The sequence below is a fragment of the Corylus avellana genome, chromosome 6 (genome assembly GCF_965113065.1).
Source record: "Corylus avellana chromosome 6, dhCorAvel1.hap1.2, whole genome shotgun sequence".
Taxonomy (NCBI): Eukaryota; Viridiplantae; Streptophyta; class Magnoliopsida; order Fagales; family Betulaceae; genus Corylus; species Corylus avellana.
The window spans coordinates 7,401,953-7,417,180 of NC_142495.1; the positions used below are offsets into that span (position 1 = coordinate 7,401,953).

The 15,228-nt window shown below is 35.5% G+C and overlaps 1 protein-coding gene across 1 annotated transcript; it reads left to right on the top strand.

The window, feature by feature from the left end:
- Positions 1-6,327: 6,327 nt before the first annotated feature.
- Positions 6,328-14,987, top strand: LOC132188168 (ABC transporter G family member 35). The gene is made up of 20 exons (XM_059602573.2): positions 6,328-6,552; positions 6,860-7,281; positions 7,676-7,885; positions 8,013-8,097; positions 8,190-8,349; positions 8,442-8,518; positions 8,611-8,664; positions 8,925-9,015; positions 9,958-10,259; positions 10,734-11,600; positions 11,705-11,855; positions 11,968-12,123; positions 12,215-12,390; positions 12,480-12,812; positions 12,912-13,286; positions 13,404-13,537; positions 13,638-13,865; positions 13,959-14,130; positions 14,222-14,476; positions 14,578-14,987. The coding sequence occupies exons 2-20, from the start codon at positions 6,893-6,895 to the stop codon at positions 14,851-14,853; spliced, it is 4,491 nt and encodes a 1,496-aa protein (XP_059458556.1). The 5' UTR covers positions 6,328-6,552; positions 6,860-6,892; the 3' UTR covers positions 14,854-14,987.
- The last annotated feature ends 241 nt before the right edge of the window (positions 14,988-15,228 follow it).

The following is a 15,228-nucleotide window of genomic DNA, read 5'->3' on the forward strand; positions in this document are numbered from 1 at the left end:
TTGCATACAATTCTAAGAAAGTGTTAGGGTCTTTCCATATTAAGTTTATATTATTTTAATATAAGGTGGCTAATTCTAGCTGTATTAGGGTTATGATATTATTTTAATAAGAATCTCATGATAACTCAACTCTAATTTATATTTTAATAAGAGCTGCTGATTCAGCTCTAACTCTCTTATTTAATATATAATCAATCATCTATTTAAAGTGGTTATGATATGGCGAACTTAGGTTCGTAACAGGAAGAGACATAGATTTGATTAGGATTAGATTGGATTCAAAGCATCTATAAAGCTCTATAAATAGAGCTCTTTATATTGTAACTAATTAATGAAAGATGTAGCCAAAAGAATTAGAATAACGTGATAGTGAAAATCAACTCTTGGTAATAACTGTATAAACCACACTATATGGGCGTATAATATCCTTATGAGAAAACTTTTTACAAGGACCATCCTGATAACACCCATTTTATAGCCCCCAATCAATAACCGACATATAAGCAAAAACATAAAAAGTACACAAAATAAAGTTGGACTAAAATATACTAAATTTTATGGTGATTAAATCCCTAAAGGGTTAACCTTCTACCTCTACGTTTTAGCTTTGAATCCAAAAACGAGTTTTGAGGCATTAGAAACAAGTTTAGGGGCATTAGAAACGGGTTTTGAGGCATTAGAAACGACTTTTGATAGATTAGAAACAGGTATTTGGGCATTAGAAACGGGTTTTGAGGCGGGTCACGGCCGGCGGGCTTTGAGGTGCTCATCGCCTGCCAGACCCGTGGGTCCGACCTGGGTCTTGCCGGCTACGGTTTTTTTTTTTTTTTTTTAATCTGATTTGTTGTGATTGTTCTCACTTTTATTTTTTGTATTTTTCTTAAATTGATGATGTGTCACATAGTAATTGAAGGTTGCAAAATGGGTGTTATCATGATGGACCTAATAGTAGGGGCTCTCTATCCTTATTAGTTTAGGGTGCGTTTGTAACTGCGATTTCGCAAGAATAATCTGTATTTTTAAAAGATATTGCAAAACATAAAACATTTAGCATTACGATTTAAAAAACACTTAATCTAAAATAGGAAGAAAATTGCCTATAACCCATGTGGATAAACGAATAACAAATATGGATCATTTTCAATCACCCACTTGAATACTCCTACTAAATAACATTACTCATTAAACATAAAAAATGAATAATTTCGTCAAGTTCTAGTTAGCCTTTGAACTTTTGTCCTTATAGAAATGCATGAGATGGTGAACCTAAATAACGACCCCCTTTTGCCTAATTCTCAGAAAAACAAAAACAACAAAACAAACAAACTTTTGACTTATTTCAACGATCCAATTCTAAGTGTTTCACTCACCTACCCCCAATATTATGAACCCCACTTAATTCCTATAGATGGAGTTGGGTGACCGAAGGCGAAGAATTCCTATAGATGGAGTTGGGTGACCGAAGGCGAAGAGAAGAGGTTTTTAAAAGACCACAATTTATTTGTTTAATTTCTCATAAACCAATATTAAGCCACATCCACATCTATATGTTGAATAGATGTTGAAATAATGATAATTTGGAAATTATAGCGGAAACAATATAAAAAATAAATACAAAGAATTTAGAATTATGGGTGGTTCGGTGTTAGATACTTACATCCACCACTCGGAATACCTTTAAGGGCTACATTGTGCTCATTAACTTTTTTTTTTTTTTTTTTTTTTCTCTACAATACAAAAGTCTCTATTTATAGGGTAATGAGATTTGATTACAATCCCAATATTTGATTACAATCAACCCATAAATAGAAAATATTTGATATCAGTATAACTATGGAATATACCGAAAATATTATATATTTTTCATGTATTCTAACATCCCCTCAAACTTAAGGTGAAATATTCTGAAACCATGAGTTTGAAATCAGAAACAATGATAACAGCAATAGTGGAGGTTGGGAACGAGCCATAGATGGTGGTGACTGCTGAAAGAGATAGAGGCTGGCGGGGCGGCCAGCCACGGCGGCAGGTGGTTGGTGAATGTAGATGCAAAAGGGTCGACAACGGGCCAAAACTCCAAAAGGGGCCGACAACGGGCCAAGGCTAACAATGAGCCAAACTTCAAAAGGGGCCAACGATGGGCCAAAATCCAAAAAAGGGCCAACAACGGGCTAGGGTTGACAATGAGCCAAACTTCAAAAGGGGTCGACGCCGACAATGGGACAGGGCTGACAATGAGCCAAACTTCAAAAGGGACCGACGACGAGCCAAAAAAAAAAAAGAAAAAAAAAGAAAAATGAGCTCACTTGGGCGGTTATCAAGTCGGCGCACCGAATCTGACCGGCGCGTGGTGACACATGGAAGAGCGTGGCAGGTGGATGTAGCGAAACAATGAGATTGTTGGAGAGAACAGTCGAAAACGTCAATGACGTTGAAGGCCACAAGAAAGTGGCCCTGATTCCATATTGAATAGCTCTGATACCATGTTGAAATAATGAAAATGCGGAAATATGGTGGAAACAATATAGAAAAAGAACACAAAGAACTTTACGGGTAGTTCAGTGTTAAACATCTACGTCCACCATTCGGAATACCCCTAAGGGTCACATTGTGCTCATTAATTTTTTTTGTCTACAATACAAAGGTCCATATTTATAGGGTAGTATCTAAATACAAATATAGTAATCAAATCTCATATATTTGATTACGATCCCAATATATGATTACAATCAATCCATAAATAAAAAATATTTCAATATCAACCATAATTATGAAATATACGAAAAATATTATATATTTTCCATATATTCTAACACTATACATTTTTTTAAAAATTGTAGATTTTTAAATTACATAATTTTGATCGTTTTTAGGCATCGAAACGCTTGAAAATGTCACCTATTAAAAATGTGATATATTTCAGTTGATAATTTAGTATATTTTCATCATGTTCTTGCTCTTTATGTTGTAAAAAAGATTTGACCTAAAAATTAACTTTTGATTTTATGAAGAAGAAGCGTCTCTACAAAAGTGAAGATGAATCATTTTGGGGGGATTTATTTTTTATTTTTTTACCTCGATAATATGCCACATTTTTCAAGCCTTTTGATACCTAAAAACAACCAAAATCACCTAATTTGAGAATCTATAATTTTAAAGAAATTGTAAGGAATCTTAATCCAAAATTATAAGACATATAGTGTAATTTTTTCAATAATTGAGATTTAATTTTAAAATTTTCATAAAAATAAACGAGATTAAAATTAAATTTGGACAATTAAAAGAACTACTACACATGTGCTGTATAGGTGCCACCAAGGTTACCAGTTAATGTTGTTTTTTTAATTAGTTAATTTCATAAAGCTAATTAAATGTTTTTATTGAAGATTGGATTTGAGTACCATGTTTGTCCTTTCAAAATTTTGCCCTTCGCAGTGAACAATGTATTAATAATGTTTGTGTAAAGAGTTGAAAGTGATATGCCTTGTTTAGTCATCACAGTTTACAAGGAGGACATTTAAGTTTGAACCAACCTTCTTAAATTACATTCTCATAATAGTCCTTTTCTTGTTTTTTTTTTTTTGAATTAGTATGCGACTTTCACAACATCTTTCTTCACCTTTGACTATTAGAGAGACTTTTGAGCATTCTTATTGAAGTAACTAAAGAAATTCTTTAAACAAAGGATAGCTAAGGCTTTGTTTGGTACTGGGGATGGGATTGGCCCAAATACTGTTCATTACCATTTCCCAAAAAAATCAACATCAAAACATTCTAACTTTTTTACTTTTAATATCAAATCATTCACTTTTTATTATTATTCAAATAAAAAAATCACTACAAAACAAAACTTTTTCACTTTTCCATACCACTTTTTCATTTTTTTTTATACCAAACATTTTTACTTTTTTTTACATCAATCTACATCAACTACAGTGTTTAGGTCATCCATTTGCCAAACACCCCCTAAGTCTCATATAAAAGTACCATCAGAGCTGGCAATTTTGATACAACGCATAAATTCAGCACGAACACAACATAAAGTTACAAGGTTTGGATTTGATTTAAACGAGTTTTGGTCATAATTGGGTCAACCCATTTATATTTGTATCTGGCGGGTCAACCCGCTTCACTCATGGGTGACCTGCCTAACCCGCTTCACTCATAGGTGACCCGCCTAACCCGTTAAAAAAAAAAAAAAAAACCTAAACTAAAGCCTAAGTATTATTACATTATTTTTCATTCAAACGTGTTGGGTCGAGTCGGGTCGTATCGCTATGCCTTGTAAGTAAATTGGGTGTGTCAACCCGACATGACCGTTATTTTAAATGGGTCGTGTCGGGTTACTCAGTTATTTTTCGTGTCGTGTTCGTGTTTTAGAATTCAATTTATTTATCTAAACGAGTCGTGTTTAGGTTTAAGCTAATTGGGTGACGGGTCACACGAGTCGTATTTTGGTTGACCCGCCAACCCATTTTGCCACCCCTACATCAGACTAGCTATTGTTATTAAGGTGTACAACTAGTTGCAGTTACTTCCACAATCAATTTAGGTGGTTATTCAAGTTTTAATAAACATAATTGTTGCAACCGCTACGCCGGTTGTGGATTAACCGCAACCGGCGGTTATGCGGTTATTGAAGACCGGTTATTAACTGGTTTTCATAAATGATTACATAATTTCTTTATTTAATAAAAAAAACTTCAAATTTATTAATTCAAATGAGAATTAATGTTAGTAATATATTGTTAATTCAAACTACTAAAGTATTAATTATTAATGCCATTATGTATTTGTGACTCATTCTGTATTTTTTAACAAACGTACATCAAGTTTGTTAATTCAAACTTTAACCTATTAAAGTGTTAAGGCAATTCCAAAAAAAAAAAAAAATTAAAGTATTAAGGCCATTTTGTATTTTCTAAAGGCAATTTAATTATTTCCAGCATTTTGCTAGTACATAAAAATGATCATAATTATCAAAAATATCTTTTAAACATAAACAAATATACAACAACATTACAAATCCAAAATCAATCTATTACTTTTTTTTTTTTTTTTGAATTGGATCATTTGGCATTAATAAATAAGAACCTTTCTCAAAAAGTACAATATCTCTAATACATTCAGGAAAATCTGAAATCAATCTATTACTAGTTTCCTCTATAAGGCTTACATAAAAAAAAAAAAAAAAAAAATTACAAATCCAAAATATAAAAAACATAAAAATCAGTCCAAATGTAAAAAACATAAAACAATATTACCAATTCAAAAGTGAATGTTGATAACAATTGATCTACCGCACACCATGAGAAAACAAGAAGATAAGAAGAAGAAAAAAAACCTAACCGGTTTGACACCCCTACTTTTTATATGCCAAATCGAATTATTGCTCAATTAAACTTACATCAAGTTTTTTATGCTCGCTAGACAAGCATAGAATCATTATCTGCTTCGTCAATGGTTTTGAATGGCGAGCTCCCGTTTAACTTTTGATGCTTGCCGCGATAGATCTTGTTTAAAAAAAAAAAATCAACTCTTTTTCTTTTTAAACTCAAGCTTTCACCTTTAAAGCTTTCACTTTGAATTTGAGAGAAAATATTAGAATATTCTTCATATTAAAAAAAAATATATTTTTTATGTTAGGCTGTATATTTTCCATCTTAAAATATTATTTAGCATACTAAACACCCCATTTTTTTTTTTTTTTTTGGTCTCTTTTCTCTCTCTCTCTCTTTCCGCTATTTCTTCCTTATTTTATATTTTATTATAAATTTCTAAGCAATTAGAAGAAAAATATATGAAAATAGCAGGAGGGTTTTCTCATTTTCTTATGCACAAAATTATGCAAATGGCATCGTTTAACCATCATTTTCGCTTAAACATATTTTTATCTTTCAAGTCAATTTATTTATGTTTTTGGTTAAGTGGGTAATATGGAGTGTTTTAGGGTGGGGGTCGTTAAGATCTTTCCAATTTGTTTTTATTTGAAACTGATCACAACTTCACGACCCCATATATATTCTTTTTTTTTTTTTCTTGTCGAAAATTCAAAGATTTAGAATGCAAATAATATTATACTTTATTCCCACCGTCGCCCCCGGCGTGGCAAGTGGCACGTCGCAGTCTCCCAGTCAGTAAACAGCAGCAGAGGACCGTTCTTTAGCCAACCAAAAACGAACGTTGACTAGTGTTTACCAATTAATCCCACAGCAATGAAATTTCAATTTCAAGGAAAGGATGTGTATGCCCGATCACCGCTCAAGACACCCTTTAAGTTGTTTTTACCAAGATTGAAAAATGGGAAATTTCTGTTCACCTATGGCATCTTCAACTCTCTCTGTGCTCTCCTCCCTACATGTAGTATAAGTACCCACAAAGCAATAGCCTTTCATCAGCTCTCTCTCTCTCTCTTCCTCTCCCTCTCTCTCTAAAAGGTGGGAGACACAAGAATTTCAAATCCCCAAACAAATCCTTCCCTTTTCCCCTCTCTGTTTCTGAAAAGAGAATTCAGCTTCATTTTCCCTTGTGATTCAAGAAGAACCGATTTAAGTAAGTACCATCTTTCATGTCCCTCTGCTTTTTGTTTGGTTGATGCATCTCAAAGCTGTCCTGTCCCCAACTCAATCGAACAGTTGTGTCGGGTTCGGTTGAGATTACATCGTACCTTGGCTTTTCTAACCTTGTGTTAACCTCAAGTTACCGACCTTAACATACATAAATTTCATTTCTTTTTTTCTTTCATTCTTACCTTTTCTCAGCAACCAAACAGAAGCAACATGTTATTTTCTTCTTTGTTCTTCTTTAATTTTGACTTTTAAGTGCCCAATCTAACTTTTTTGGTCTGGGAATCTTCCAGTTTCTGTGAATTCATAAGAAGAAGAAGAAGAAGATGGAAGGATTAGATAAAGCACGAGGGTCGGAAAGGCGGTCAGGGCAGAGCTTCAGCAGAAGCATAAGCAGGACTATGAGCAAGCATAGCTGGAGCATGGAAGATGTATTCTCCGGCGGCAGGCAATCTCGCCGCAACAGTCACGTCGACGAAGATGAAGAAGCTCTGAAATGGGCTGCCATAGAGAAACTGCCTACATATGATCGTTTAAGAACAAGCATCATAAATTCTTACATAGAGACTGAGCCTCTCGCCAACAAAGCGCACAAGGAAGTGGATGTTCGAAAGCTTGATGTTGATGAAAGGCAACAATTCATCGACAGGATTTTAAAGGTTGCAGAGGAAGATAATGAGAAGTTCTTGAAGAAGTTTAGAAACAGAATTGACAAGTAAGTTCTTCTTCATATCATTACCATAAGTTTCTTTCATCATAATTAATCAATAAATTCAAGTTAATAACTTAAAATGATTGCATAATTTGTCTATTCCACTAAATTTTGTTGTTTTCCCACATAAGAAACAAAATTAGACGGCCAGTTTATGCCAGAATCTTGTGTTTTTCTTTATGCCCCACCCTTTGCAATGACCAATGGGATCAAATTCAACAAGGGTTTATTAAACTTGCAATGATTAGCATATTTAAACACTGAAAAAAATATTGTTTTATTGGTTGAATTGAATCCGAAGTTGAAGCTGACAGTACATGCTAACTTGTTATCAATTGGTGCAATTTTGTCCCAACCCGTCTTATTATTATTTTTTTAAAAAAAATTTAATTTTCAGGGTTGGAATTCGACTTCCTACGGTTGAAGTTAGGTTTGAGCATTTAACAATCGAGGCCGATTGTCAAGTTGGGTCAAGAGCTCTTCCCACTCTGCCAAACACAGCCCTAAATATTATGGAATCGGCCATTGGTTTGCTTGGGATTGGAATGGCTAAGAGGACAAAATTAACAATTCTCAAGGATGTATCAGGAATTATTAAACCATCCAGGTATATAAATTAATTAATGCTTTAATGAAGTTATTATTTCTTGGAGTATACTCCACAGGGAGCCCATAAATATTCAGTAATTATATATTCCAATCATTTTAATGTGGCCTTTCTTATTTTGTTATAGAATGGCCCTTTTGTTAGGACCCCCATCCTCTGGGAAAACGACCCTTTTGCTAGCATTGGCTGGAAAGTTGGACCCAAGCCTGAAGGTTTGTTTGATTGATTGATTTCTGACCCCAAGAAAAAATTCTAAAAAAATAATAATAAAATAATGCTAATTTATTTTTCATGGATTTAACAGGTTAAAGGAGAAATCACTTACAATGGGTGTAGGCTGAATGAATTTGTACCTAAGAAGACATCAGCATACATTAGCCAAAATGATGTCCATATCGGAGAAATGACTGTGAAAGAAACCTTTGATTTCTCTGCCAGGTGCCAAGGGGTTGGGACTCGATATGGTAACTTTCATTTGCCAATTAAAAACTCATGTCAATCGGTCACATTTTCCTTCTTCTTTACATAAACAATTTGATTGTTATATATAATGTAGATCTCCTAAGTGAACTTGCAAGAAGGGAAAAGGAAGCTGGCATATTCCCAGAGGCAGAGGTTGATCTTTTCATGAAGGTAATTAAAAAAAAAAAAAAAAAAAGAAGCCATATATTTAGATTATTTCATGAAACTTTTATATTTTGGTAATTAAATTTGTGATTATTTAGGCAATCGCAATGGAAGGAGTTGAGAGCAGTCTCATTACCGACTACACTCTTAAAGTAAGTTGTTCTTGGATTACATTATTCAAAGAAATTCCAAAAGAAATAGACAAATTTTAAATTAAGTTGGTCCAACTTTTCTCCTCACCCACCATGTCCCTTCAATGTTCTTTGACATTTTCGATGGCGATAACATTTGTTCAAATAATATAATCTTTTTCCCAAATCAGCCGCCAACTACTTTTCTACTCTTTTAAACTTTGGCGTGCCATTTTTTATTACTTTTTACTTATTGGGTGTTGAATGGGTCAATTCGACAGATATTAGGGCTTGATATATGCAAGGACACCATTGTTGGAGATGCTATGCATCGAGGGATATCGGGTGGACAGAGAAAACGAGTCACAACAGGTTCATAATTGTCTTTTTAAGCTTATATATATATATATATTATATTGTATTATCTATCTGTTTATTAATTAAGCTAATTAATTACAGTTGGATCTCATAATTTTTCAAAGATTTCAAGAATGATTAAATGTGACAAAGTCGTCACTCGTGATCAGCTCCCACCTAACACCTTTGTTATATATATATATATATATATATATAACAAAAAAACAAAAACAAAAACAAAACAAAAAAATGGATAATTTGTATTTTTCTAAGGTCCTACATACCCAACCTTGTGTCATCTTTCAGACCTTCCACATGCAGCTAAAAGAATGAGGATAGGCCTTCTAGTTGTATAAGTTGAAAGGTAATCGTATATATCCGAAAATAGCCAAACCCAAATACGTACCCCACAAAGAAAAGTAGTCATGATAGGGTTATTGTTGGGGTCCAAATAATTTTTTGGGGTCACGTCAACCATCACGACTAAGTTGAAATTTTATTCGATTCATGTGAAATGAACATTTTGCACAGATTTAAGAAAAGTATCCTACAAAGAAAAGTAGTCATGGTAGAGTTGGATAAACTACTACCCTTTTAATCCAAACAATTTTTTGGAGTTATGTCCGTCGACAAAGTTGAAATTTTATTCAATTTGTGTGAAATTGACGTTTTGACATATTTAAGGTTTGTCTGATAAGAATGGATTCGTCAAGTGGCCCAAAAAAAATCTAGTCACCCTTTCTCTTAAGACTATTCAATCCTATTAGTATTAGTCGCCTTGAGTCCGATTAATACCTTAAAGGCACGAGTCATGCTATAAAAAAATTGACACTAAATAGTTGGCCCATGGGTCATTCCGAGTATACAAATAGAGAAATACAAATAAACCTGAAGTTTTGGTTTATTTATGGTTATGGGCGGTTGTAATTAATTTGGGTGTTTAATTAATATGTACAGGAGAGATGATTGTGGGGCCGACAAACACACTGTTCATGGATGAGATATCAACCGGTCTTGATAGCTCCACCACGTTCCAAATCGTGAAATGTTTGCAGCAGATTGTACATCTAACGGAGGCCACTGTTTTTATGTCCCTACTCCAGCCCGCTCCTGAGACGTTTGATCTCTTTGATGACATCATCCTGCTATCAGAGGGCCAGATTGTGTACCAGGGCCCAAGAGAGCATACGACCGAGTTCTTTGAAAGCTGTGGGTTCAAGTGCCCTGAGAGAAAGGGAACCGCTGATTTCTTGCAGGAGGTAAAATAATCATATCATATACACACCTTAAAGAAATCTAATCAATTTGTGACTTAATTGTGATAAAACTTGTAAAATATATGACAATATGGATAAGGCTAGAAATTACATTTTTGTGACACATATTCTACAATATTGACGCGATAGTTTCAACCAATTTTTGAACTAGTCTTTCTATTAAAAAATTACCATTTTATAACAAAAACGCCATTCCGTTTGTGTTAACTGCAGTTATGTAACTTATGTTGGATGAAAAAGTAGATAGCCCTTTTCAGCCACAAACTGCCCAAAATACCATTACCACTATAACTTCTTGAAAAGACAATTGCACGTGACGTGACCATTTATCTATTATGGTATTTTGATGTGACCACTTTTTACTCTAACATGATGGTCAGTGTTAATAATAGTTTAATGTATAAAAGTTCGTGTGACTCTTTAAAAATTTGAAGTTGTAGAAATGTAAATATACAGGTTACATCAAGGAAGGACCAAGAACAATATTGGGCAGATAGAACAAGACCATACCGGTTCATACCCGTATCCGAATTCGCAACCCGGTTCAAGCAGTTCCACGTGGGCGCACGCCTTCAAAACGAGCTGTCAGTCCACTTCGACAAGTCCCAAGCGCACGGAGCAGCCTTGGCGTACAAGAAATACTCAATCCCAAAAATGGAGCTTCTAAAGGCAAGCTTCGACAGAGAATGGCTTCTGATAAAGAGGAACTCTTTTGTATACGTGTTCAAGACGGTCCAGCTTCTTGTCATGGCATTCATAGTTTCAACACTGTTTTTAAGGACCGAAATGAAGAGGACGACTGAGGAAGACGGTTCAATATATGTCGGTGCACTTCTTTTTGGTTTGATCAACAACATGTTCAATGGCTTCGCCGAGCTGGCACTCACCATTCAAAGGCTTCCTGTGTTTTACAAGCACAGGGATCTCCTCTTCCACCCAGCTTGGATTTACACTCTGCCCACCGTTCTGCTCAGGATCCCAATCTCTGTTATGGAGACCACTGTTTGGATGGTGGTCACATACTACACCATCGGATTTGCACCTCAAGCTTCCATCTTTTTCAAGCAAATGTTGGTGATATTTCTGATCCAACAAATGGCTGCCGGGCTCTTTAGGCTCATTGCCGGAGTGTGCAGGACCATGGTTATCTCCAACACCGGTGGAACTCTGTCTCTCCTCCTTGTTTTGCTACTTGGAGGTTTCATGATTCCTAGAACTCAAATTCCTGTTTGGTGGAGGTGGGCCTACTGGATTTCACCTTTGACGTACGGTTTCAATGCCATTTCTGTAAATGAAATGCTTGCTCCCAGGTGGAACAAACCGGTATGCTGCTGCTTTAATTAATTTCCTTGTTAAATCATAACTATCTAATTAAAACTTTAAACCCATTTGATCATTTTAATTTATACTTGATTAATCTACTGCAGTATTCAGATAATACAACCTTGGGTGTGGCAGTGCTTAATAGCTTTGATGTTTTCCCTGAAAAAAAATGGTTCTGGATTGGCACAGGAGCACTTCTTGGCTTCTCGATTCTCTTCAACATCCTGTTCACCTTTGCGCTTATGTACCTTAGCCGTAAGAGCAACAATATGATCTATTAATTAATTCAAAGAGTGTTTCATCAGAATTTACTATTTCAAATTTCATTCCTTCAAATGATTTTTCTCTTGTTTGATACATATACTAGCAATGGGAGCGCCACAAGCAGTAATATCTGAAGAAGCTGCAGACGAGATGGAAGCTGGCCAAGAAGAATCAAAGGAAGAACCGCGACTCAGAAGGCCCATGTCGAAGAGAGATTCTGTTCCTCAATCACTCACTGCTTTTGATGGAAACAATACAAGTACGTTTTAATTTGTTCAATCATCAATTTTAATTACATGATGTTTGTTTGGTTTGGTTTGGTTCCTTACTTGGACTCAAAAATCTCTCAGGAGAAATGGCCATCAGGCGAATGTCCGGCCGATCTAATAGCAATGGAATAACTACAAATGCTGATCCAGCTCTGGAGGCAGCCAACGATGTTGCCCCTAATAGAGGAATGGTTCTTCCATTTACTCCTCTGGCAATGTCCTTTGACAGTGTAAATTACTATGTGGACATGCCCGCCGTAAGAATCTGAATCCTCCATCTTTCTTTCATTCCCCTGCAGTCAGTCGTATACTAAATAGCTAAAACTACCTTTGTCGTCTGTAACAGGAAATGAAAGAACAAGGAGTAGGAGAGGACAGACTACAATTACTTCGGGAAGTGACAGGAGCATTTAGGCCTGGGGTCTTGACAGCACTAATGGGAGTCAGTGGAGCTGGAAAGACAACATTGATGGATGTTTTGGCAGGAAGAAAGACAGGTGGTTACGTTGAAGGAGATATTAGAATCTCCGGATTCCCTAAGAAACAAGAAACCTTTGCAAGAATTTCTGGTTATTGTGAACAAACTGATATCCACTCACCCCAAGTCACCATTAGAGAATCATTAATTTACTCAGCTTTCCTTCGACTTCCTAAAGAAGTCAGCAATGAGGAAAAAATGGTAAGCTAATGGTATATGTGTTTTTTTTTCTTTTTTATATAACTTGTACTAACTAAGCCTTGTATTTATGACAATTTCTTCTTGGGTCTTATATTTCAGATATTTGTTGATGAAGTGATGGAACTGGTAGAGCTTGTCAATCTCAAGGATGCAATAGTGGGGCTTCCTGGGATTACAGGGTTGTCAACAGAACAGAGAAAGAGGTTGACTATTGCAGTTGAGCTTGTTGCTAATCCCTCCATCATTTTCATGGATGAACCAACTTCAGGGCTTGATGCAAGGGCTGCAGCCATTGTGATGAGAACTGTGAGGAACACGGTTGACACTGGAAGAACAGTTGTGTGTACCATTCATCAGCCTAGCATTGACATCTTCGAAGCATTTGATGAGCTACTACTGATGAAGAGAGGAGGACAAGTGATCTACTTTGGACCATTGGGTCGAAATTCTCAGAAAATCATTGAATATTTTGAGGTGATATATATAGATATATTGATCTTCCCATATGCTTAATTTTCTTCCACTAATAATAATAATACTTATAACAAACATCAAAATTCACCATCTCACCCTATACTGATCACTTTGCAGGCAATTCGTGGAGTCACCAAAATTAAAGAAAAGTACAACCCGGCAACATGGATGCTTGAAGTGAGCTCAATGGCAGCTGAAGTCAGGCTTGGAATGGACTTTGCTGAAAACTACAAATCATCTTCTTTGCATCAGTAAGTCAAGATATTAGTGATCAGAGCAATACTAGCCGTTTATAATAAGTTTAAGCTTTTAGATCAAGTTACGATTAATTGATTGATTATGGATGAGCAGGAGAAACAAAGCCTTGGTGAGAGAGTTGAGCACACCACCACCCGGAGCAAAAGACCTTTATTTTACCACTCAGTATTCTCAGTCCCCATGGGGTCAGTTCAAATCTTGCTTATGGAAGCAATGGTGGACTTACTGGAGAAGCCCGGATTATAACCTTGTTAGAATCTTTTTCACCATCGTTGCAGCCCTTATGATGGGGACAATTTTCTGGAGAGTTGGAAGCAAAAGGTCAGTTTCTGTGTTTCTTGTGAAATAATTTGTACCATCTCATTCAATTCATTTTATTACCAAAATAACACTCAACTTTCATGTATGGTACAGGAAAGACTCGGGTGATATAAGCATGGTCATCGGAGCTATGTATGGTTCTGTACTGTTTATCGGAATTAATAACTGCGCAACCGTACAGCCGATAGTAGCCATTGAAAGAACAGTTTTTTATCGAGAAAGAGCCGCCGGGATGTACTCTGCATTGCCTTATGCCCTTGCACAGGTTGGAAGCCCCATTTCTTACAAAGAATTATGACAACTCTGTTCAATCTTTTTGGGAAAAGAAAATAATGTTTTGAGTAATTGATATGCAGGTGATTGTGGAAATTCCATACGTGTTTGTTCAAACTATATTGTATACACTTCCTGTGTATGCCATGGTGTGCTTTGAATGGACAGTTACCAAATTCTTCTTGTTCTTTTTTATCTCCTTGTTCTCCTTCCTCTACTTCACATACTTCGGCATGATGACTGTATCCCTCACACCAAACCACCAAGTAGCAGCTATTTTTGCAGCAGCTTTCTATTCCCTTTTCAATCTTTTCTCAGGCTTCTTTATCACAAGACCTGTAAGTAGCATTTCTTTTCTCTTTTCTGTTGAATAAATTTCTATCTAACAACAACTAACCATGCATTTTAACAAATATTTCATTGATTTTGAAAATTTCAGAGAATTCCAAAGTGGTGGGTTTGGTATTACTGGATTTGTCCAGTAGCATGGACAGTTTATGGATTGATTATTTCACAATATGGTGATGTCGAGTCAACCATCAATGTGCCTGGTCGTGAGGGTCCCCCTCCTTCTATTAAACTATATATACAAGACCGTTATGGGTACGAATCTGATTTCATGGGGCCAATTGCTGGAGTTTTGGTTGGCTTCACATTCTTCTTCGCGTTCATGTTTGCCTTCTGCATCAGGACTCTCAACTTCCAAATGAGATAGAAGAGATTTATCAAAGAAATTGGTCTTGTTATACCCTATTATATTCATCCCAAACTGATATTCTTGTATATAGAAAACAGAAGTTGAGCCATTACGATTGCATACTGGCAATTTTATACGGCTTGTTTTTTTTTTTGTTTTTTTGTTTTTTTGGAAAGTCAATCATGTTTTGATTTAAAGATGCATATGTTCATTACTAGGCAAGATAATGATGATGAGTTTGGTTAGATAAATCCAAAAGAGAGCCCCTACTTTCAGGTCCGGGTATAAACTAGCTATTTTATAGCATCCAATCAGTATGTGACACATCATCATTTTAAGACAAATGCAACAAATTAAAGTGAGATAAAAAAAACACCAAATCAAAATGGAAAC